Source organism: Hemiscyllium ocellatum, chromosome 10, assembly GCF_020745735.1.
Source record: "Hemiscyllium ocellatum isolate sHemOce1 chromosome 10, sHemOce1.pat.X.cur, whole genome shotgun sequence".
Taxonomy (NCBI): Eukaryota; Metazoa; Chordata; class Chondrichthyes; order Orectolobiformes; family Hemiscylliidae; genus Hemiscyllium; species Hemiscyllium ocellatum.
Window position 1 is genome coordinate 112514293 of NC_083410.1, and position 26252 is coordinate 112540544.

Sequence of the window (26252 nt, forward strand, 5' to 3'; positions counted from 1 at the left end):
CTGGAGAATAGCAAGTGTTCAACATGGGGAGTAGAGACAACCCTGGTGATTAGAGACCAGTGAGCCTTACTTTGGTTGTGGGTAAAATGTTCGAAAAGGTTATAAGAAATAGGATTTATAATCATCTAGAGAGGAATATGTTGATTAGGGATAGTCAACATGGTTTTGTGAAGGGTAGGTCGTGCCTAACAAACCTTATTGAGTTCTGTGAGAAGGTGACCAAACAGATGGATGAGGGTAAAGCAGTTGATGTGGCGTATATGAATTTCATAAAGGTGTTTGATAAGGTTCCAGATGGTGGGCTATTGCACAAAATACGGAGGCATGGGATTGAGGGTGATTTAACGATTTGGATGCGAAACTGGCTCTCTGAAAAAAGACAGTGGGTGTTGGCTGATGGGAAATGTTTATCTGGAGTTCACTTACTAGTGGTGTACCGCAAGGATCTGTTTAGGGACCACTGCTGTTTGCCATTTTTATAAATGATCACGATGAGGGCATAGAAGAATGGGTTAGTAAATTTGCAGATGACATTAAGGTTGGTGGAGTTGTGGATAGTGCTGAAGGATGTTGCAGGTTACAGAGGGATACAGGTAAGCTGTAGAGCTGGGCTGAGAGGTGGCAAATGGAATTTAATATGTAAAAGGGTGAAGTGATTCACTTTAGAAGGAGTAACAGTAATACAGAGTACTGGGCTAATGGTAAGATTCTTGGTAGTGTGGATGAGCAGAGGGATCTCAGTGTCCATGTACATAGGTTCCTGAAAGTAAAACAAGACCTTTACACCCACTACAATTTTACTTTGGATGTCTTCACCCAGAGAATAGTGGGCCTGTGGAATTCACTGCTGCAGAAAGTGGTTGAGGCCACTCGAGCAGCAGGTGAACATTGCACTTGTGGTTAAAGTGATCGAGCAAAATGGGGGGGATAGGGAGGGCAGGATTAGTGTATTGAACTCAATGAACAGCAATGATCATAATGAATTCTGGACCAGGCTTGAGGGGTCGAATGACCTACTCAAAAAATTGCTACCAAGAGAAACTATAAATACAAGATAAGTTTGTTATTTTTAATTAAGTTATTTTTCTTTTCTATCTGTACAGCTAGGCACCTTCTTGTGATGCCCAAGTACAATGGCTTCAAGCCACAGTTCTCCACCAGTGCTCCGACCAAGCAGCAGTGATGGAAAGTTCAAAAAGGAAATGGACCCATCTAAAAAGTCTTTCAAAGCTGTTCGATCATTACCAGATGTCTGTCCCAAGGAACCAACAGGTAACCCCAAGACTGCAGCAATTCAAGAAGGCAGGTCACCATGACCATCATCCCCAGGGCAATTAGGGCTGGCCTTTGTGGCAACATATGCATCCTATCCTCTAATGTTTAAGAAAATCTTATCATTCCCTTTGCTGTCTGTCTGTTTGCTACGTACTGAAAGCACACCCCGAATCATATGGATAATTTGGGGTACTCTGTCGGGAATTTCCAACATAAACCTATATTTTTGCCAGAGGTTTGAAAAAGGACGTGAGGGTAGGATAGGAGAATTTGAATGAGAGGAAATTTCTTTCAGATAGCTGGCCCAGGATCAGGATGAAGCTACCAGTCTGTGGTATTGGTTCGAATCAGCAAAGGCACAATGAGATAAGTCAGTAAATCACTTCAGTGGTGTGTCCTTCTAGTACAATATGTACGTACTTAAAAATTTAGTACTGTCTGTAAATATTTAGTAAGCTTACTTTGTGTAGATTTTGTGAACTTATACGGAGGGGAAACCGTATTCCTGAAATTCTGCAGAACAGAAACCTTGAGGATTTAGAGGATTTGGGTGAAGAGTTCCATTTTTAATAACAGTATTGCTGTAGAATCTATTGCTCCATTTGCAGAATTTGGAAATTGCCCTAAAATTGTACCAAGTTTGGCTTCTTTCAATATAATTGGAGTTAAGAGTCGAAAAGTGTGGTGCTGGAAAAGCACAGCCGGTCAGGCAGCATCAGAGGAGCAGGAGAATAAATGTTTTGAGCAAAAGTCTTTCCTCTGGAATGAAGCTTGTGGGCCAAGGGGGCTGAGAGAGAAATGGGATGGGGATTGGGGCTGGGAGGGGAAGGTAGCTGGGAATGCGACAGGTAGATGAAGGTGGGGGTGAGGATGATAGTTTGGAGAGGAGGGTGAAGCACATAGATGGACAGGACAGTTCAGTAGGGCAGTGCTGAGTTGGAAAGTTTCAGAGAACATCTCTGGGGCACATGCACTAAACAACCCCACCGCCCTGTGGCCAAACACTTTAACTCTCCCTCCCACTCCACTAAGAACATGCAAGTCCTGGGCCGCCTCCACTGCCAAACCCTATGCCTGGAAGAAGAACAGCTCATCTTCAGCCTTGTCTCCCTCCAACCACATGGGATCAATGTGGATTTCACCAGTTTCCTCATCTCCCCTCCCCCCACCTCATCCCAGGTCCAACCTTCCAACTCGACACTGCCCTCTTGACCTGTCCTACTGCACTAGTAATAGACTCGCCAACTTTAAGGGGATTTAAATGGTCATTGAATAAATATATGGATGAGAATGGAATAGTGTAGGTTAGATGGGCTTCAGATTGGTTTCACGGGTCAGAGCAACATCGAAGGCCGAAGGGCCTGGACTGCGCTGTAATGTTCTATATTCTGTGTTCTGTGCACCTGTCCATCTTTCTTCCCACCTATCCGTTCCATGCTCCTCCCCGACCTATCATCTTCACCCCCCACCTCCATCTACCTATTATATTCTTAGGTACCTTCCTTCCCAGCCCCACCCCTCTCCCATTTATCTCTCAGCCCCCATGAGCTACAGGCCTCATACCTCATGAAGGGCTTATGCTCGAAACATTAATTCTTTTGCTCCTCGTATGCTGCCTGACCGGCTGTGCTTTTCCAGCACCACACTCTTCAACTCTGATCTCCACCAACTGAGGTACTCGTGTTCTCATAATTGGACTCAAAATGATACTGTAAGATACACTGACTTCTGTCTTGAGTTTGTAACCGTTGGCTGCCATGTCACTTCATCTGCTGTTCACAATGATCAACTTTCATTAGATGTACAATTGTCTTGCTACTTCAAGAACCAATCAGGTGAGAGATCTGATCAGCTCATGTCTGAAATGATAGATTTCCCTACTTCAGTTAAATTTGTCACAATTTGTAATCCATTATTTAAAATGTGCTTGACGTTAACACAAATATTTTGATTGCTGCTAAAACACTGTTTTAGTTTAGTAACAATATGCAGAGTTTGACTTATTGCTCATTAGAATCACAGATGTACAGTATGGAACCAGGCCCTTTGGCTTAACTTGTCCATGCCGACCAGATATCCTAAATTGATCTAGTCCCATTTGCCAACACTTGGCACATATCCCTCTAAACCTTCTTATTCATGTACCCATCCAGATGCCTTATAAATGTTGTAGTTGTACTAGCGTCCCCCACTTCCTCTGGCGGCTCATTCCATATACTCACCACCTTCTCCGTCAAAAGGTTACCCCTTAGGTCCCTTTTAAATCTTTCTCCTTTCACCCTAAACCTATGCCCTCCAGTTTTGAACCAGAAGGGTACCAATATCCTGGGGTGAGGGGGATATTTGCTAACACTTTTTTCAGGTGGGTTTAAACTAATTCAGCAGGGGAGGATGACACCTAAATTGTAGCTCCAGTGTCCAGAAGGTTGAGACTACTGAGGTGAGAAACATGATTTCAAGGTTGCAAGAGTGTACCGGCAAGCAGGCAGGTGTGTCTACTTCAACACCAGGAGCATCAGGAATAAGGTGGGTGAACTTGCAGCATGGGTTGATACCTGGGACTTCGATGTTGTGGTCATTTTGGACACATAGAGCAGGGACAGAAATGGTAGGTCTGGGATTTAGATGTTTCAGTAAGAACAGAGAAAATGGTAAAAGAGGGGGAGGTGTGGCATTGCTAGTCAAGTACAGAATTACGGTAGTAGGAAGGGCGTATGAGCACTTGTCTACTGAGGTAATATGGGCTGAAGTTAGAAATAGGAAAGGAGAGGTCACCCTGTTGGGAGTTTTCTGTAGGCCTCTGAATAGTTCCAGGGATGGAGAGGAAAGGATTGCAAAAATGATCCTCGATAGGAGTGAGAGTAACAGGGTAGTTGTTATGGGGTCTTTAATTTTTCAAATATTGACTGGGAATACAGTAATTCAAGTACTTTAGATGGGTCAGTTTTTGTCCAATGTGTGCAGGATGGTTTCCTGATACAGTATGTAGACAGGCCAACAAGGGGCAAGATCACATTGATTAGATTAGATTAGATTAGATTACTTACAGTGTGGAAACAGGCCTTTCGGCCCAACAAGTCCACACTGACCCGCCGAAGCATAACCCACCCAGACCCATTCTCCTACATTTACACCTTCACCTAACACTACGGGCAATTTAGCATGGCCAATTCACCTAACCTGCACATTTTTGGATTGTGGGAGGAAACCGGAGCACCCGGAGGAAACCCACGCAGACACAGGGAGAATGTGCAAACTCCACAGAGAGTCGCCTGAGGCGGGAATTGAACCAGGGTCTCTGGCGCTGTGAGACAGCAGTGCTAACCACTGTGCCACCATGCTGCCCACAAATTTGGATTTGGTACCGGGTAATGAACCTGGCCAGGTGTTAGATTTGGAGGTAGGTGAGCACTTTGGTGATATTGACCACAATTCGATTATGTTTACTTTAGCGATGGAAAGAGTTAAGTATATAACACAGGGCAAGAGTTGTACTGGGGGAAAGGCAATTATGATGCAATTAGGCAAGATTTAGGATGCATAGAATGGGGAAGGAAACTGCAGGGGATGGGCACAATTGAAATGTGGAGCTTATTCAAGGACCAGCTACTGTGTGTCCTTGATAAGTATATGCCTGTCAGGCAGGGAGGAGGTGGTCGAGTGAGGGAGTTTTGGTTTACTCAAGACGTTGAATCTCTTGTCAAGAGGAAGAAGAAGGCCTATGTTAGGATTCGGTTAGGTTAGATTCCCTCCAGTGTGGAAACAGGTCCTTTGGCTGAACAAGTGTCCACACCGACGCTGCAAAGAGTAACCCACCCAGACCCATTACCGTACATTTACCCCTGTCTAATGCACCTAACGCTATGGACAATATAGCGTGGCCAATTTACCTGGCCTGCACATTTTTGGATTATGGGAGGAAACCGGGGCACACAGAGGAAACCCATGCAGACACGGGGAGAATATGCAAACTCCACACAGGCAGTTGCCCGAGGATGAGACGTGAAGGCTCAGTTAGAGTTACAAGTTACCCAGGAAAGACCGAAAGAGAGAACTAAGAAGAGCCAGAAGGAACATGAGAAGTTGTTGGCGGATATGATCAAGTAAAAACCTAAGGCTTTCTATAGGTATATCAGGAATATAAGAATGACTAGAATAAGATTAGGGCCAATCAAGGATAGAAGTGGGAAGTTGTGCGTGGAACCCAAGGAGATAGGAGAGGTGCTAAATGAATATTTTGCATTGGTATTTACATTGGAAAAAGACAATGTTGTCAAGGAGAATACTGAGATACAGACTACTAGGCTAGACAGGATTGGGGTCCACAAGGAGGCGATGTTAGCAATTCTGGAAAGTGTGAAAATAGATAAGTCCCCTGGGCCAGATGGGATCTATCCTAGGAGTCTTTGGGAAGCCGGGGGGAGATTGCAGAGCATTTGGCTTTGATCTTTATGTCATAATTGTCTACAGGAATAGTGCCAGAAGACTGGAGGATAGCAAATGTCCCCTTGTTCAAGATATGGAGTAGAGATAACCCTGGTAATTATGGAGCAGTGAGCCTTACTTCAGTTGTGGGTAAAGTGTTGGTAAAAGTTGTAAGAGAGAGAATTTACAATCATCTCAAAAGGGATAAGTTGATTTGAAATAGTCAACATGATTTTGTGAAGGGTAGGTTGTGCCACACAAACCTTATTGAGTACTTTGAGAAGGTGACCAAACAGGTAAAGTGGTTGATGTGGCGTAAATGGATTTCAGTGAGACGTTTGATAAGGTTTCCCACGGTACACTATTGCAGAAAATACAGAGGCATGGGATTGAGGATGATTTAGCGGTTTAGATCAGAAATTTGCCAGCTGAAAGAAGACAGGGTGGTGGTTGATGAGAAATGTTTATCCTGGAAATCAGTTACTAGTGGTGTACTGCAAGGATCTGTTTTGGGGCCACTGCTGTTTGTCATTTTTATAAATGACCTGGATGAGGGCATAGAAGGATGGGTTAGTAAATTTGCAGATGACACTAAGGTCAGTGGAGTTGTGGATATGCTGAAGGATGTTGCAGGTTACAGAGGGACATAGATAAGCTGCAGAGCTGGGCTGTGAGGTGGCAAATGGAGTTTAATGTTCAAAGTTTGTGCGAAGATTTGTAGCTCGGGTGCTTGTTGTAGTGGTTCTGTTCGCCGAGCTGGAAGTTTTTGTTGCAAACGTTTCGTCCCCTGGCTAGGAGACATCATCAGTGCTGTGGAGCCTCCTGTGAAGCGCTTCTTTGATGTTTCTTCCGGCATTTATAGTGGTCTGTCCTTGCCGCTTCCGGGTGTCAGTTTCAGCTGTCCGCTGTAGTGATTGGTATATTGGGTCCAGGTCGATGTGTTTGTTGATGGAATTTGTGGATGAATGCCATGCCTCTAGGAATTCCCTGGCTGTTCTCTGTCTGGCTTGCCCTATGATAGTAGTGTTTTCCCAGTCGAATTCATGTTGCTTGTTATCTGAGTGTGTGGCTACTAGGGATAGCTGGTCATGTCGTTTCGTGGCTAGTTGGTGTTCATGTATGCGGATTGTTAGCTGTCTTCCTGTTTGTCCTATATAGTGTTTTGTGCAGTCCTTGCATGGTATTTTATAAACTACATTAGTTTTGCTCATGTTGGGTATTGGCTCCTTTGTTCTAGTAAGTTGTTGTCTGAGCGTGGCTGTTGGATTGTGTGCCGTTATGAGTCCTAGGGGTCGCAGTAGTCTGGCTGTCAGTTCTGAAACGCTCCTGATGTATGGTAGTGTGGCTAGTCCTTTTGGTTGTGGCATGTCCTCGTTCCGTGGTCTATCTCTTAGGCATCTGTTGATAAAGTTGCGCGGGTATCCGTTTTTGGCGAATACCTTGTATAGGTAGTTTTATAAACTAATGTAGTTTATAAAATACCATGCAAGGACTGCACAAAACACTATATAGGCCAAACAGGAAGACAGCTAACAATCCGCATACATGAACACCAACTAGCCACGAAACGACATGACCAGCTATCCCTAGTAGCCACACACTCAGACAACAAGCAACATGAATTCGACTGGGAAAGCACTACTATCATAGGGCAAACCAGACAGAGAACAGCCAGGGAATTCCTAGAGGCATGGCATTCATCCACAAATTCCATCAACAGACACATCGACCTGGACCCAATATACCAATCACTACAGCGGACAGCTGAAACTGACACCCGGAAGCGGCAAGGACAGACCACTATAAATGCTGGAAGAAACATCAAAGAAGCGCTTCGCAGGAGGCTCCACAGCACTGATGATGTCTCCTAGCCAGGGGACGAAACGTTTGCAACAAAAACTTCCAGCTCGGCGAACGGAGTTTAATGTGTAAAAGTGTGAAGTGATTCACTTTTGAAGGAGCAACAGCAATAGAGAGTACTGGACTAATGGTAAGATTCTTGATATATATCGATGAGCAGAGATGTCACTGTCATGTATATAGTGTAATTAGATTCCCTACAGTGTGGAAACAGGCCCTTCAGCCCAACAAGTCCAGACTGACCCTCCGAAGAGTAACCCACCTAGACCCATTTCCCTCTGACTAATGCACCAAACACAATGGGCAATTTAGCATGGCCAGTTCAAATAATAATAATTCCTATCATAGATCCTTAAAAGCTGCCACCCAGGGTTGTTAAGAAGGCATGTAGTGTGTGAGCTTTTGTTGGTTGAGGGATTGAGTTTCAGAGCCATGAGGTCGTGTTGCAGCTGTACAAAACTCTGGTGTGGCTGCACTTGGAGTATTTTGTACAGTTCTGCTCACTGCATTATAGGAAGGATGTGGAAGGTTTGCAAAGAGTTCAGAGGAGATTTACTAGGATATTGCCTGGTGTGGAGGGAAGGTCTTATGAGGAAAGGCTGAGGGGCATGAGACTGTTTTTGTTAGAGAGAAGAAGGTTAAGCGATGACATATTTGAGACGTATGGGATAATCAGAGGGTTAGATAGGTTGGACAGTGAGAGTCCTTTTCCTCAGATGGTGATGGCTAGCACGAGGGGACATAACTTTAAACTTAGGGGTGGTAGATATTGGACAGTTGTCAGAGGTAGTTACTTTACTCAGTAGTAGAGGCGTGGAACGGCCTGCCCACAACACTAGACTTGCCAACATTAAGGGCATTTAAGTGGTCATTGAATAGACATAAAGATGTAAATGGGATAGTGTAGGATAGATAGGCTTCAGATTGGTTCCACAGGTCAATGCCAAGGGCTGAATGGCCTGTATTGCGCTGTAATGCTCAATGACTCCCCCACCCCAGGGAAAAGGCCTTGTCTATTTACCCTTTGCATGCCCCTCATGATTTTATAAACCTCTGTAAGGTCACCCCTCAGCCTCCGACGCTCCAGGGAAAACATCCGCAGCCTATTCAACCTCTCCCTGTAGCTCAAATCCTCCAACCCTGTCAACATCCTTGTAAATCATTTCTCAACCCAAGCGTTGTAAGAATCTTGTCTAATAAAAATCAGTAATTTCTGATAAAGTAATGTGTATTTGTTCCTCTGCTCTAGTTTTCCCGTCCATTTTAGTGGTACTTAATATCTGGCCATAAGCCAGACTGTCTGCTTAACTGGCAAATGCTATCACATGGGGAGAAAAAGTGGTTTGAAGTCTGCAGTTTTCTTGTTAAAGTGCAATGATGGGCTTAATCTCTGACAATTACTTTCTGTAAAATTATTCAAGTTCTTAATTTGCTATAACGTCAGTAACACGTTCTGTCTTTACAGGCGATTCTAGCAGTTTATGCGACAGCCCATCAGTGGTGGCAGATCAGCATCGGTGGACTGTGTATCATTCCAAAGTGAACCTTCCAGCAGCACTGAATGACCCAAGACTGTCCAAAAGGGAATCTGATTTCTTCACCAAAACATGGGGACTGGACTTTATGGAGACCGAAGTTATGCCTTCCTTCTACCTCCCACTAATCACCAAGGATCACTTTGCTCCCTACCTACAGGATATGACTTTGGTAAGGATTGGTAGCAGTCAGAACCTTACTTCAGCTTTTTGCAACACTTGCATCTTGAGTACTGCTGAAAAAGACACATTTTGTTGAATTTACATGTTTTGCATTCATCAGGGAAATTCACAAGCTATATCAATGTATAGAGAAAACAACATGCATGAGAGGAGACTGCTGGCTGGTTGGCAAGAGTATTCTGATTGGTAGAGCTATTGCCATGGAGAATGTACGAGTTTGCCATTGACAGGATGTGTCTTTCAAGCCAAAGAGGCATTCTGCCTACTACGCATACTAATTTCAGCATCATCTAAGCCATGTATTCTCAAAAACTGGCAATTGTATCAAATGGCATATTCCCTTAGCCATTCACAACAGGCTGACTGATTTGTATCCAACTAACCCATGCTTGCAAACACAGTATTAAACATTAGGTATGACTGTGCAATTGGACAACATTTGCAAAATAATCCAGGGTGTGCTAAGAATCATGCTGACAACCAGTTTAAGATAATCAGCAGGGCTCACTGTGTGGCACAGTTGCACATACAGAAGCTGCTTACATTAATACACACAGCCTACGTTCCTTCTCAAGCTGCGTGCTCCAAGATTCCATGCATGGTGAGGGGCATTGGCATGCTTATTGCTGTATTAGCTTCTGTTCTGGAAGTTGCTGCCACCCATGCACCTCTGAGACCTATGCAGTCAGATAGAAAAGGACATCTCCTGTGTAGACTGAAAAAAAATACACACTTTGTGCCATGGTACACCCCAGTACTACAGGTGACAACCATTCGGTGGTTCTTTTCTCAAACAGAATCAACCTACCTAATTTTAAACAAAGCTTGACAGCTAACTGTAAGTAGTTATCTAACAGCTGCGTGCAACGCCTCTATCTATCATAGGTAGAAAAGCTAAAAGGTCTAAAAATTGATAAATCTCCTAGCCCCGATGGGCTACATTCTAGAGTTCTGAGGGAGGTGGCTGAGGAAATAGTGGAGGCATTGATTGTGATCTTTCAAAAATCACTAGAGTCAGAGCAAGTCCCAGATGATTGGAAAATCGCTGCTGTAACCCACTTGTTCAAGAAAGGATCAAAACAAAAGATGGAAAATTATAGGCTGATTAGCCTAACCTCGGTTGTAGGTAAAATTCTAGAATCCATCATTAAGGATGAGATTTCTAAATTCTTCCAAGTGCAGGGTCAGCATGGATTTAGTAAGGGGAGGTCGTGTCTGACAAACCTGTTAGAATTCTTTGAAGAGGTAACAAGTAGGTTAGACCAGGGAAACCCAGTGGATGTTATCTACCTTGACTTCCAAAAGGCCTTTGATATGGTGCCTCACGGGAGGCTGCTGAGCAAGGTGAGAGCCCGTGGTGTTCGAGGTGAACTACTGGCATGGATTGAGGATTGGCTGTCTGACAGAAGGCAGAGAGTTGGAATAAAAGGTTCTTTTTCGGAATGGCAGCTGGTGACGAGCGGTGTCCCGCAGGGTTCAGTGTTGAGGCTGCAGCTGTTCACGTTATATATTAATGATCTGGATGAAGGGACTGGGGGCATTCTGGAGAAGTTTGCCAATGATACGAAGTTAGGTGGGCAGGCAGGTAGTACTGAGGAGGTGGGGAGGATGCAGACAGATTTAGACAGTTCAGGAGAGTGGTCCAGGAAATGCTGATGAAATTTAACGTGAGCAAATGCGAGCTCTTGCACTTTGGAAAAAAAAATACAGGCATGGACTACTTTCTAAATGGTGAGAAAATTCAGAAAGCCAAAGAGGTATTTGGGAGTGCTCGTCCAGGATTCTCTAAAGGTTATTTGCAGGTTGAGTCCGTGATTAAGAAAGTGAATGTAATGTCATTTATCTCAAGAGGGTTGGAATATAAAAGCAGTGATGTGTTACTGAGACTTTATAAAGCTCTAGTTAGGCCCCATTTAGAACACTGTCCAATTTAGGGCTCCACATCTCAGGAAGGACATACTGGCACTGGAGCGTGTCCAGTGGAGATTCACACGGATGATCCCTGCAATGGTAGGCCTAACATAGAATGAACGGCTGACGATCCTGGCATTGTATTCATTAGAGTTTAGAAGGTTATGGGGAAATCTAATAGAAAATTACAAGATAATGCATGGCTTAGAAAGGGTAGACGCTGGGAAGTTGTTTCTGTTAGACGGGGAGATTAGGCTCCGTGGGCACAGCCTTAGAATTAGAGGGGGTCAATTTAGAATGGAAATGTGGAGACATTTCTTCAGCCAGAGAGTGGTGGGCCTGTGGAATTCATTGCTGCAGAGTGCAGTGGAGGCCGGGACGCTAAATGTCTTCAAGGCAGAGATTGATAGATTCTTGATCTCCCAAGGAATTAAGAGCTATAGGGAGAGTGCCAGTAAGTGAAATGCCCATCAGCCAAGATTGAATGGTGGAGTGGACTCGATGGCATTACTTCCACTCCTTTGTCTTATGTCTCATCAGGGTGCTCCTTGTCAGCCAGTCAGCACGGTGTTGTGATACAGTATGAAATGTCGGTTCCTCATCACACTGGTCTTTTTTTGTAAATTGTGCCAATGAATGCAAGACGAAAGGTCCTTGTGGTCCAGAAGGAGCAGGTTCAAGTCCCACCTGCCCCAAAGGCGTGTTAGTCTAACCTCAGTGGTGGGTTGACTATTAGAAGCACTTCTGAGAGACTGAATTAATCTGCATTTGGAGAGGCAGGGATTAATCCAGAACAGTCAGCATGGATTTGGTAAGGAGAGGTTATGTCCGACCAACTTGATTGAATTTTTAAGGGATATCCAGATGTGTAGATGAGGGCAATGCTTTTGATGTAGTCTACCCGGTCTTCAGCAAGGCTTTTGATAAGGTCCCTCCTGGGAGACAGTGAGAATAAGAGCCCATGTGATCCCGGGAAATGAGGCAAATTGGCTCCACAGTTGGCTGAGTGGCAGGAAGCAAAGGGTGAGTATTGAGGAGTGTTTTTTTTTGTCTGGAAATCTGTGTCCAGTGGTGTCCCACAGGGTCAGTGTTGGAGCTTTTGTTATTTATGGTTGAAACCAATGATTTAGATGTGAATGTGGGCGGACTGATCATTAAGTTTGCAGATGATACGAACATTGATGGGATAATTAAGTAGTGAGGAGGACAAATTAGGCTGGTCACATGTTCTGATCAATGGCAAATGGAATTCATTGCAGATAAATGTGAGGCAATGCACTTGTGCATGACAAACAGGCAAGGGGATACATGATGGATGGTAGAGTTCTGGGTTGCTCTGAGGTTCAGAGAGACCTTGTGTGCGTGTACACTAGTGTCTTAAGGTATCAAGACAGATGGGTAATCTGGCTGAGAAGGCATATGGGGATACTGGCCTTTATTAGTTGAGGGGTGGAGTTTAAGAGCAGGGAGGTTATGGTGGAACTATATAAAACATTGGTTAGGCCACATTTAGAATATTGTATGCAGTTCTGGAATCCATATGATGGGAGGGGTGTGATTGCAGTGGGGAGGGTATGGAAGAGATTTACCAGAATATTGCCTGAGCTGGAGAGTTTCAGTTATGAAGACAGATTGGACAGACTGGGGTTGTTTTCCTCAGAGCAGGGGAGATGGAGGAATCTCCTGATTTGAGATCTATAAAACTAGTGACATCAAAGAATAAACAGGAATTAACCTTTCCCCCTGGTGGAGGGAACAAAGACCAGTGTGGGGCAGAGATAGAAGGTAAGGGTCAGGAGGTTTAAACGAGATTTGAGGAATTGCTTTTTCACCCAGAGGCTGGTGAGAATCTGGAACTCATTGCCTGTAAGGGAGGGAGAAGCCGTAACCCTCATCACATTGCACAAGTATTTAGATGTGCATTTGCAATATCTAGTGTACAAGGCTACAGGCCAAGTTCTGGAAAATGAATTAGGATAGTTCGGTGGTTGTTTCTGACCAATGTGGACATAGTGGGCTGAAGGGCTCTCTTTGTGCTATAAATCTGTGTTTCTCTGAACATGTCCAAACAGATTGATGTCAAACCAAAAAGGTGGCACCGTGGTTCAGTGGTTAGTACTACTGCCTCACTGTGCCAGGGACTCAGGGTTCAATTCCACCCTCAGGTGACTGGCCCTGTAGAGTTTGCATATTCTCCCTATGTCTGCATGAGTTCCACTAGGTTTCCTCCTGAGAAGTGGCAGATGGAGTTTAATTCAGATAAATGTGAGGTGCTGCATTTTGGGAAAACAAATCTTAGGAGGACTTATACACTTAATGGTAAGGTCCGAGGGAGAGTTGCTGAACAAAGAGACCTTGGAGTGCAGGTTCATAGCTCCTTGAAAGTGAAGTCGCACGTAGACAGGATAGTGAAGAAGGCATTTGGTATACTTTCCTGTATCGGTCAGACTACTGAGTACAGGAGTTGGGAGGTCATGTTGCGGCTGTACAGGACATTGGTTAGGCCACTTTTGGAATATTGTGGGTAATTCTGGTCTCCTTCCGATAGGAAGGATGATGTAAAATTTGAAAGGGTTCAGAAAAGATTTACAAGGATGTTGCCAGGGTTGGAGGATTTGAGCTATAGGAAGAGGCTGAACAGGTTGGGGCTGTTTTCCCTGGAGCGTCGGAGGCTGAGGAGTGACCTTATAGAGGTTTATAAAATCATGAAGGGCATGGATAGGATAAATAGATAAAGTCTTTTCCCTGGGGTCGGGGAGTCCAGAAGTAGAGGGCATAGGTTTAGGGTAAGAGGGGAAAGATATAAAAGATACCTAAGGGACAACTTTTTCACGCAGATGGTGGTGTGTGTATGGAATGAGCTGCCAGAGGAAGTGCTTGAGGTTAGTACAATTGCAACATTTAAAAGGCATTTGGATGGATATATGAATAGGAAGGGTTTGGTGGGATATGGGCCAGTTGCTGGCAGGTGGGATTAGATTGGGTTGGGATATCTGGTCAGCATGGACGGGTTGGACTGAAGGGTCTGTTTCCTTGCTGTACACCTCAATGTGCAGGTTCGGGTGGATTGGCCATGCTAAATTGTCCATAGTATCCAGGGATGTGTAGGCTAGGTGGATTAGCCATGGTAATTGTAGGTAATACGGCCAGAGTGGAGGGATTGAGTCTGGGCGGGTTGCTCTTCGGAGGATTGGTGCAGACTTGACAGGCTGAATGGTCTCCTTCCCACATTTTAGGTATTCTATGATTCAAAAAATGGTTTGACAAAGTATCTTTGTTCAGCAGTACTAAATCTGTAGTGCCCAGCAATTATTCATTAGGTACCTATAGACACACACCCGCTTGAATAACTCTTTCTAACAAACAATATTTTTGAAAAAAAGCTTGCAGACTATTAATGAAAACAGCTTGTTTGACAGAATTAAATTCCGTGATTCTCTCAAATCATTCAAATCTGGAACCAAAAACAAAACGTAATGTTCACGAAACCAACAATATTACTTACCTTGTCAGGATTTTAAATTTTGAGCATTGTTTTGTGGAATTGTCTAATCACGTTTAATGTGATTCTCATTTCTAGCGACAAAAGATTCATGAGAAGTGCAAGAAAATCTGCCCACTGAAGGATGGACTAAACCAAACACTTGCACCCGTTGTACACAACCATGGTAAGAACTTGTCTAATAGAGTCCTTTGTTGAATAGTTGAGAAAATCTGTACATTTGCTCCTTATGGCTGTGAACTTGCTATTTCTGCAAACAAGAATTCAGCTGCAGTGAAGTGAGACGTAGTTGAATTGCCAGCTATTTTACCCTTTTACTATTGTTAGAAGTAATATCCGCATATTGTGCAGATTGTGTTCAAGTTATTTGAAATAATCAACTTTTGAATACAGCAATTTAAAGCGTAATCTGAGCAAATGTTCATTTCTGACAGGTTGATCTTGTTGGACAACTGACTGTGCTACACCTTTTGGGATCAGGGCAGGCTTGCTTGAAACAACCATGCAGATCAAGTCCTTTCAGCTGGTCTGCGATTTTCATATTTTTCTGCATGATTTTCATCCTCATAAGTTCATAAGATATAGAGCAGAATTAGGCCATTCGGTCAATTTAGTCTGCTCTGCCATTCAATCCTTCATTCTGCTCCTCACTCGCATTTTCCTGCATATCCCTTCAACCCATTACCAATTAAAAATCTGTCTAACTCTTCCTTAAATTTACTCGCCGTCCCAACATTCACTGTATCCACTGTCCCAGTTACCGTTTGATCTGTTTAGTTGTTGTGAATCAATATTTAATTTCCATCCCCTCCCAACTGTAGCATTTCTTCTACTAAACCTGATAACTCCTTTATAGACATCATGCATTATAAGAATCATACAGTGTAGAAGAAGCCCTTTGGTCCATTGAGTCTGCACCGACAAAATCTTCTCTAAATCTAAACAAGTTGCACTTTCCATTCCTAGGCCTAGAACCTCGAATAGGCAAAAAGTGAGGATTGCAGATGTTGGAAATCAGAGTCTAGATTAGAGTGGTGCTGGAAAAGCACAGCAGGTCAGGCAGTATCTGAGGAGCCGGAAAATCGACGTTTTGGGCAAAAGCCTTTCATCAGGAATGAAGGCAGGGAGCCTCTGGGGTGGAGAGATAAATGGGAGGGAGGTGGGGCTGGGGAGAAGGTAGCAAAGAGTACAATAGGTGGATGGAGGTGGGGATGAAGGTGATAGTTCAGAGAGGAGAGTGGAGCAGATAGGTGGGAAGGAAGATTGGCAGGTAGGACAAGTCATGAGGGCAGTGCTGAGCTGGAAGGTTGGAACTGGGGTGAGGTGGGGGAAGGGGAAATGAGGAAACTGGTGAAGTCCACATTGATGCCCTGGGATTGAAGTGTTCTTAGGCAGAAGTTGAGGCACTGTTCCTCCAGGTGTTAGGTGGTGAGGGAGCGGCGGTGGAGGAGGCCCAGGACCTACATGTCCTTGGCAGAGTGGGAGAGCGGTTGAAATGTTGGATCACAGGACGGTGGGTTTGATTGGTGTGGGTGTACCGGAGATGTTCCCTAAAGCGCTCTGTGAGAAGGCGTCCAGTCTCCCCAATGTAGAGGAGACTTCATCGGGAGCAATGGATACAATAAATTATATTGGTGGATGTGCAGATAAAACTTTGATGGATATGGAAGACTCCTTTGGGGCCTTGGATGGAGGTGAGGGAGGAGGTTTTGCAATTCCTGCGGTGACTGGGCAGGGTGCCAGGAAGGGAGGGTGGGTTGTTGGGGGTGCGTGGACCTGATCAGGTGGTCACAGAGGGAACAGTCTTAGCGGAAGGGGATGGGGAGGGAAACGTAGCTCCGAATGTTATGACATTTCAAGTGCTCATCCAAGTACTTTGTAAAGTACTTCCTTCTTTTCAGTTTTTTTTGTTTTGCTTTAACTGTCGAGATGTATTCTTTCTTCTGTGTCTGAAGTTTACCTTCAGTTAGTACTGCCTTCACTTTACTACTTGTTCTCTTGAATTATTGGCCCCATGAGATCTGGATATTAAATATGTTTTCCATTATTTTGACTTTGCTTCACTGTTCCCTTTACCTTGGTCTGCTCCTAAGTTTAACTAGTTTAAACTTCTGCATAAGTGATCTATAAAGCCCTGTCCCCTCACATTGGAACGACGATGTTTAAAATAAGACAGCTGATAATGCTGGGTTAATGCAAACCTTGATCATTGTCCATAAACATTGGTTTCAACATTGTTGGTTCGAGCACCTTGCTGTTTCGCACCTTGTTGATGTGATTGTTGAATTAATTTATGAATTACTTGTGAAAAATGGGATAAATCTCTTAAAGTTTGTATCTGTATTTAACTAAAGTAGTATGTTCTTGGACCATAATTACTGCAGCAGAAATTATGTTTTGTCATTAGGATCAAATTGTGTATTGAATCTACAGCACATACGTAGGCCAATAACCTGCGCTGGTGTTTGTACTCCATTACCAATAAACTGTGCTGGTGTTAGTACTCCATGACCAATAAACTGCGCTGGTGTTAGTACTCCATTACCAATAACCTGCGCTGGTGTTAATACTCCATTACCAATAACCTGCGCTGGTGTTGGTACTCCATTACCAATAACCTGCGCGGGTGTTAGTACTCCATTACCAATAAGCTGCGCTGGTGTCTGTACTCCATTACCAATAACCTGTGCTGGTGTTAGTACTCCATTACCAATAACCTGCGCTGGTGTTAGTACTCCATGACCAATAACCAGTGCTGGTGTTTGTACTCCATTACCAATAACCTGCGCGGGTGTTAGTACTCTATTACCAATAACCTGCGCTGGTGTTAGTATTCCATTACCAATAACCTGCGCTGGTGTCTGTACTCCATGACCAATAAACTGCGCTGGTGTTAGTACTCCATTACCAATAACCTGTGCTGGTGTTTGTACTCCATTATCAATAAACTGTGCTGGTGTCTGTACTCCATGACCAATAATCTGCGCTGGTGTTAGTACTCCATTACCAATAACCTGTGCTGGTGTTAGTACTCCATTACCAATAACCTGTGCTGGTGTTAGTACTCCATTACCAATAAACTGCGCTGGTGTCTGTACTCCATGATCAATAATCTGCGCTGGTGTTAGTACTCCATTACCAATAACCTGCGCTAGTGTTAGTACTCCATTACCAATAACCTGCGCTGGTGTTAGTACTCCATTACCAATAACCTGCGCTGGTGTTAATACTCCATTACCAATAACCTGCGCTGGTGTTAGTACTCCATTACCAATAAGCTGTGCTGGTGTTAATACTCCATTACTAATAATCTGCGCTGGTGTTAGTACCCCATTACCAATAACCTGTGCTGGTGTTAGTACTCCATTACCAATAAGCTGCGCTGGTGTTAGTACTCCATTACCAATATCCTGCGCGGGTGTTAGTGCTCCATTACCAATAACCTGCGCTGGTGTTAGTACTCCATTACCAATAATCTGCGCTGGTGTTAGTACTCCATTACCAATAACCTGTGCTGGTGTTAATACTCCATTACCAATAACCTGCGCTGGTGTTAATACTCCATTACCAATAACCTGCACTGGTGTTAGTACTCCATGACCAATAAACTGTGCTGGTGTTAGTACTCCATTACCAATAACCTGTGCTGGTGTTTGTACTCCATTACCAATAACCTGTGCTGGTGTTAGTACTCCATTACCAATAACCTGCGCGGGTGTTAGTATTCCATTACCAATAAACTGTGCTGGTGTCTGTACTCCATGACCAATACACTGCGCTGGTGTTAGTACTCCATGACCAATAACCAGTGCTGGTGTTAGTACTCCATTACCAATAACCTGCGCGGGTGTTAGTACTCTATTACCAATAACCTGCGCTGGTGTTAGTATTCCATTACCAATAACCTGCGCTGGTGTCTGTACTCCATGACCAATAAACTGCGCTGGTGTTAGTACTCCATTACCAATAACCTGTGCTGGTGTTTGTACTCCATTATCAATAAACTGTGCTGGTGTCTGTACTCCATGACCAATAATCTGCGCTGGTGTTAGTACTCCATTACCAATAACCTGTGCTGGTGTTTGTACTCCATTACCAATAAACTGCGCTGGTGTCTGTACTCCATGATCAATAATCTGCGCTGGTGTTAGTACTCCATTACCAATAACCTGCGCTGGTGTTAGTACTCCATTACCAATAACCTGCGCTGGTGTTAATACTCCATTACCAATAACCTGCGCTGGTGTTAGTACTCCATTACCAATAAGCTGTGCTGGTGTTAATACTCCATTACTAATAATCTGCGCTGGTGTTAGTACCCCATTACCAATAACCTGTGCTGGTGTTAGTACTCCATTACCAATAAGCTGCGCTGGTGTTAGTACTCCATTACCAATATCCTGCGCGGGTGTTAGTGCTCCATTACCAATAACCTGCGCTGGTGTTAGTACTCCATTACCAATAATCTGCGCTGGTGTTAGTACTCCATTACCAATAACCTGTGCTGGTGTTAATACTCCATTACCAATAACCTGCGCCGGTGTTTGTACTCCATTACCAATAACCTGTGCTGGTGTTTGTACTCCATTACCAATAACCTGTGCTGGTGTTAGTACTCCATTACCAATAACCTGCGCGGGTGTTAGTATTCCATTACCAATAAACTGTGCTGGTGTCTGTACTCCATGACCAATACACTGCGCTGGTGTTAGTACTCCATTACCAATAACCTGCGCGGGTGTTAGTACTCCATTACCAATAACCCATGCTGGTGTTAGCACTCCATTACCAATAATCTGCGCTGGTGTTAGTACTCCATGACCAATAACCTGCGCGGGTGTCTGTACTCCATGACCAATAACCTGCGCTGGTGTTAGTACTCCATTACCAATAACCTGCGCTGGTGTTAGTACTCCATTACCAATAACCTGTGCTGGTGTTAGTACTCCATGACCAATAACCTGCGCTGGTGTTAGTACTCCATTACCAATAACCTGTGCTGGTGTTAGTACTCCATTATTAATAGCCTGCGCTGGTGTTAGTACTCCATTATCAATAGCCTGCGCTGGTGTTAGTACTCCATTACCAATAACCTGTGCTGGTGTTAGTACTCCATTACCAATAACCTGTGCTGGTGTTAGTACTCCATTACCAATAACCCGTGCGGGTGTTAGTACTCCATTACCAATAACCCATGCTGGTGTTAATACTCCATTACCAATAACTTGCGCGGGTGTTAGTACTCCATTACCAATAATCTGCGCTGGTGTTAGTATTCCATTACCAATAACCCATGCTGGTGTTAGTACTCCATTACCAATAATCTGCACGGGTGTTAGTACTCCATAGAGATCTCCTCCCTTTCCAGCCACTTCTCAACTTTTCAGCCTATCTCTCTCTATCTCCATTTCTCTAATGTAATCATCTAGTTTCCTCTTGAAATGATCTACAGTATTGCCAAACTAATGTCCATGGATGCAAGTTGCACATTTTAAACACAAAATAAAGAGTTTTTGTTTCCTAATTTCTCAAATGGATGCATTAGCCACTGTTTTGTTTATTGACCTAGTTTTGATCTCTCCCAGAAGGTCAATAGAGTTTGGCGTTGGGATATTGGTAGGTCTAGGGTCAGGCATTCACTCAGACAGTGGCTCAGGAAGCTGCAAAAACCAATGAGTAATGACAATGTTTTGGTTTATGACACAGTATTACTCTAGGCACTTGTGTTTGTTATTGTGGAGTGGATCTCATTGGTAATACAGATTCACACCAAAGATAAAATAGTGAGTGGATGTCATGCTGTTAGGTGAGGTAAGGAGAAAGTGAGGACTGCAGATGCTGGAGATTAGAATCAAGAGTGTGGTACTGGGAAAACACAGCCGGTCAGGCCGCATCCGAGGAGCAGGAGCCTGATATATAGGGCTTATGCCTGAAACGTCGATTCTCTTGCTCCTTGGATGCTGCCTGACATGTGCTGTCCTTTGCCAGAACCATTATGATAACTATCTGAATTATTTGAGTACTGGTTCCAGTGCAATTAGTATTTTTAGTTTTGTTTATTCGGCTGCATGATATACCTTGATTTTAATTGAATTGATTCATGTCATTGCAGACAGATCAAGGACAGATTTGGATCAAGTACCTAAGGTAACACACAATAGTTATGTTTTCCTTTCTTTTGTTTCCCTAATATGTGCAAATGGATGTGATCAATGCATTTCATAAGGACAAAAATGCTGCCTTAATGCCTCCTCTGGCATTGAACCAAGTGTGAATTAATTACTTGTCTTTTGCTGGATAATGCTGACTGGGATTGTTGTTGGATTTGTATTGTGACACTCACGTGTGTTCTGGAAGCTAAATTGTTTTGCAGAAAGACAGAACATTTACACACACTGCACTTTTTCAGCTCAACAAAATAGGTGACAACTTGTCTTCGGGGCAAAGTTTTGTTTAATTAGAGTCAATCTCCCTGGTTTAGAATTTAATCGAATATTGACTGTCAACTGTCAACCAGTCTCCCCTTTAATTTTCTTTCTGGCTGCCTGGGCCTCCAAGGTTTGTGCGTGGCAGCAACTTCTGGAACCAGAGTCAGTGCCATGATTGGAGTGCCCATTGCTGTGAGTAAAGTCTTGGAGCAGTGTGCACATGCACAGCTTAGAGCAAATGTTGCTGTTAGTCATCATCCAACTGGTGCATTCTCCATGGCAACCACTTCATAGATATCATAGAATTCCTTCAGTGTGGCAGCAGGCCGTTTGGTCCATTGAGTCCATGCTGACTCTCAGAGCATCCCACCCAGACTCACGCCCCCTTCCCCCTCCCCATTCTGTCCCTATAATTCTGCATTTCTCATGGCAAATGTACTGAGCCTGCACATCTCTAGACTATAGGAGGAAGCTGGAGCACCCAGAGGAAACCCATGCAGTCATGGGAAGAACGTGCACACGGATAGTTGCCCGAAGGTGGAATCGAACCCGGGTCCCTGGCTTTAGCTGACAGCTAATCACTGAGCCACCGTTCCACTTCTCTTGTGTGGTACAAATGTTGTCTTCTCTATGTATTAGAATTTCTTGCTAATGCTAGATTGAGGATTGTAAAGTGAAAAGCTTTTTCATCAAAAACTGAATTTCTGTATTGCCAAATGACTGATTGTGATTTTATAGAGCAACTACTCACCAAATAGTCCGCGCTGAGGAAGGTTTCAAAGAATCCCTACATTGTGGAAATAGGCCATTTGAGCCAACAAGTCCACACTGACCCTCCGAAGAACGTCCCACCCAGACCCATTCCCCTCTCCTATTAACCTACATTTCCCCATACTGATGTACCTAGCCTACACATCTTGGATACTATGGACAATTTAGCATGGCCAATCCACCCTAACCTGTACATCTTTGGATTGTGGGAGGAAGCCCTCACGTACATGGGGAGACTGTGCAAACTCCACACAGTCACCCGAGGCTGGAATCAAACCTGGGTCCTTGGCTCTGTGGGTAAGCAGTGCTATCCACTGAACCACTGTGCTGCCTACGGTTTGTTAAGACGCAAGGCATGTGGCTGCATGTTGCAGCTTGGAGAGGAAAAGAAATAACGTATTTTTAAAATTCAAAACCATAAATTGCATTTCTATTTAGTATTACCTAATGGTCATTTCAGTTGTTGCTTAGGACTCCTCCCAGCTGTTTTCTTTGATATGTAAGCAGAATCTGAATTATGGTTTTGAGAATAATTTATTTACTTGTATTATTTCTCACCATTACAGATATTTTTGAAGTCTGACTTTGCTCTGGAAGATCCTTTAACATTTTCTACTGTTTTGCCTTGGTCACATTTCAGTGGCCAACATGGAGCCAGTGGGAAGGGGGCTCGTGACGGAGCATCGTCAAGGTTACTGCAAGAAAAGGTATTCAGAAACACAGTTCGTGACTTTTCTTTTTGAGAGGTTCTCCTATGCTATTGCTCTGTTGTATTTCGGATGCAGAAATTTGCATCAGTAGGAATCAAGAGAGATTCCAACTTGCCTGGTCATTTGAGTTAAATAGTCACAGACTTGAAACATCTCTGTTTCTGTCTCCACAGATTTTGTCTGTACAGCAGAGTATTTTCAGTATTTTGTTTTCATTACACTGGAATAAGCATGCTGTTTTTATGTAGAGGTGGTTTAAATGATGTCATCTAGTTTGATTTTCGTGAGAAGTTTAATGAATTGAATCCACTCCAAATGTACTGTATTGAGTGCAGGCAAGTGATTAGTGTTCGCCTTTGCCTATCACTAAAGATTCAGGCCATCAAGCCAAAACAGCCCTCCCCAAAATACATATTATGTTCTGTACTTGAGGAATTATTTGATTATCTTTATAAGCTGTTGTGGTATTGCATTCAAGTAGTCCATCCAATAGATCTAGTAAGTATTCAGAAATGATTTTGCAGTTATTTCTCTTGCCTGTGATGCTTGTAATTTGATGAGCTCAGGCAAGACCAATTTATGGAACTTCTCTTGAGATCAATATACAGTCTATAAATTCAGGAAACTCTAGGTTGGATTTACTGGTTTTATTTGGAACTAGGATTCCTCAGATTGAGCTGACCCACCTCTTCAAAGTAAGGACTTTGGTTCAAAGTTGGAGAAGGTCTGTTTTCAGCATAACTTATCATTTTGCCCACAATGTATAGAGGAAGGTGCCCAGTATCTGGGTGATGCACTTTTTCTTCTTTGATTATTCATTGGCATAGGTGTTTAAAGATTGTAAATTTGTAAACTTTTCAGTAAGCGTCCCACAATTATTTCTATGTATTCATGCATAGAAAACCATATGCTAGCTGATCTGCTGAGCAGGTGAGAAATCTGTGCTGCAGACCAGATTTGAGGTGTCCGAAATGACAAAGATATGGGGTGATGCTGAGGAAGAACCATTGACAGTTCCAGATAGAATCAGAAACCAAAGGAGGATAAATAGTTCAAAACTAAACATTTATAGCAGAGTATGGTAATTCACAAAAAACTGTTGAACATAATTGTGATTAACCAGATGCCTACATACAAGTGGACTGAGGACTGGAGAGAGGCAAATGTAATTCCTCTCTTCAAGAAAGGAAATAGGGAAATCCCCGGCAATTACAGACCAGTAAGTCTCACGTCTGTCATCTGCAAGGTGTTAGAGAGGATTCTGAGGGATAGGATTTATGATCATCTGGAAGAGCATGGCTTGATTAAATGCAGTCAACACGGCTTTGAGAGGGGCAGGCCGTGCCTCACAAATCTTATCGAGTTCTTTGAGGATGTGACTAGAAAAGTTGATGAGGGTCGAGCTGTGGATGTGGTGTATATGGACTTCAGCAAGACATTTGGTAAGGTTCCCCATGGTAGGCTCATTCAGAAGGTCAGGAGGAATGGGATTCGGGGGAACATAGCTGTCTGGATACAGAATTGACTGGCCAACAGAAGACAGCGAGTGGTAGTAGAGGGAAAATATGTTTGCCTCGAAGTCAGGGCTCTGTCCTTGGGCCTCTACTGTTTGTAATTTTTATTAATGACTTGGATGAGGGGATTGAAGGATGGGTCAGCAAGTTTGCAGATGACACAAAGGTTGGAGGTGTCGTTGACAGTATAGAGGGCTGTTGTAGGCTGCAGCGGGACATTGACAGGATGCAGAGATGGGCTGAGAGGTGGCAGATGGAGTTCAACCTGGATAAATGCGAGGTGATGCATTTTGGAAGGTAAAATTTGAAAGCTGAGTACAGGGTTAAGGATAGGATTCTTGGCAATGTGGAGGAATAGTGGGATCTTGGTGTGCAAATACATAGATCCCTTAAAATGGCCACCCAAGTGGACAGGGTTATTGAGAAAACATATGGTGTTTTGACTTTCATTAACAGGGGTATTGAGTTTAAGAGTCCTGAGATCTTGTTGCAGTTCTATAAAACTTTGGTTAGACCGCATTTGGAATACTGCGTCCAGTTCTGGTCGCCCTATTATAAGAAAGATGTGGATGCTTTGGAGAGGGTTCAGAGGAGGTTTACCAGGATGCTGCCTGGACTGGAGGGCTTATCTTATGAAGAGAGGTTGATTGAGCTCGGACTTTTTTCATTGGAGAAAAGGAGGAGAAGAGGGGACCTAATTGAGGTATACAAGATAATGAGAGGCATAGATAGAGTCGATAGCCAGAGACTATTTCCCAGGGCAGAAATGACTAACACGAGGGGTCATAGTTTTAAGCTGGTTGGAGGAAAGTATAGGGGGGATGTCAGAGGCCGGTTCTTTACAGAGAGTTGTGAGAGCATGGAATGTGTTGCCAGCAGCAGTTGTGGAGGCAGGGTCATTGGGGACATTTAAGAGACTCCTGGACATGCATATGGTCACAGAAATTTGAGGGTGCATACATGAGGATCAGTGGTCAGCACAACATCGTGGGCTGAAGGGCCTGTTCTGTGCTGTACTGTTCTATGATCTAAGTTGTAAAATTCTACGATTTAAATTCCTAATGGATTTTATTTTGCAGCTAACACATTATTTAGACGTTGTGGAAGTGAATATAGCCCACCAGATTTCACTCCGTTCTGATGCCTTTTTTCACGCGATGACTTCTCAACATGAACTGCAGGACTACCTCACTAAAACCTCGCAAGCCGTAAAAATGCTTCGTGATAAAATTGCCCAGATTGACAAAGTAATGTGTGAAGGATCTTTGCAAATTTTGAGACTTGCTGTGACTAGAAATAACTGTGTAAAAATGTACAACAAACTAAAGTTAATGGCCACCGTTCACCAAACACAGCCCACAGTACAATTATTGCTATCAACCTCCGAGTTTGTTGGGGCACTGGACCTAATTGCAACAACACAGGAGGTGCTACAACAGGAGCTTCAGGGGATTCATAGTTTCAGGTAAGTGATGGTGCAAAGTTCATTTTTCATTAACTCTTTTGCAGATATTTCCTGCGTTCTTGAAGCTTCTGATGGTTGGAAGTGAAAATTTGCATATGGAAATTCTGATTTAAAGACAGAAAATGGTGAGAATGCAAAGCAGGGCTATTAGCATTTCACCGAGGTAGGCTGATCAACAGACCAGGTTTGAGACCTCTCCCCAGAAAAATTCCGTCGGGCTGGAGAAGTCCCCTTATAAAACATGATTAAAAACTGCAGAGAGATCGTTTTGACTGGAAGTCTTACAGCAGAATCTTTTTTTTCCCCCAGACATGTATGTGCTTTGTAACAGAATATTGATCAGTTCAGAATCTCTGGGTAACTTCAGTTTTCATTATTTTCTGTCGGGTGGTCACTTTGGCCTTTTTTAGCAAACTAATTGCAGATTAACGCACCATAGATTAGCAACCTAGATTAGATTAGATTAGATTCCCTACAGTGTGGAAACAGGCACTTCGGCCCAACAAGTCCACACTGACCCTCTGAAGAGTAACCCACCCAGATCCATTTCCTTCTGACTAATGCACCTAACACTATGGGCAATTTAGCGTGGCCAATTCACCTGACCTGCACATCTTTGGATTGTGGTGGAAACTGGAGCACCCGGAGGAAACCCACGCAGACACGGGGAGAA

General features: G+C 43.6%; 1 protein-coding gene across 3 annotated transcripts in view; it reads left to right on the forward strand.

Annotated features, from left to right (window-relative positions):
• vps54 (VPS54 subunit of GARP complex) overlaps positions 1-26252 on the forward strand; it is a 99334-nt gene that overhangs the window by 12416 nt on the left and 60666 nt on the right. For 2 of the 3 annotated variants that reach the window (XM_060831879.1, XM_060831878.1), the window contains exons 2-7: positions 1104-1272; positions 9026-9267; positions 14770-14857; positions 20804-20838; positions 22457-22597; positions 25194-25579. In XM_060831879.1, the coding sequence (XP_060687862.1) occupies positions 1134-1272; positions 9026-9267; positions 14770-14857; positions 20804-20838; positions 22457-22597; positions 25194-25579 (1031 nt within the window). In that variant the 5' untranslated portion in view covers positions 1104-1133. The remainder of the gene's footprint in view (positions 1-1103; positions 1273-9025; positions 9268-14769; positions 14858-20803; positions 20839-22456; positions 22598-25193; positions 25580-26252) is intronic. The other variant, XM_060831880.1, reaches the window with a different exon arrangement.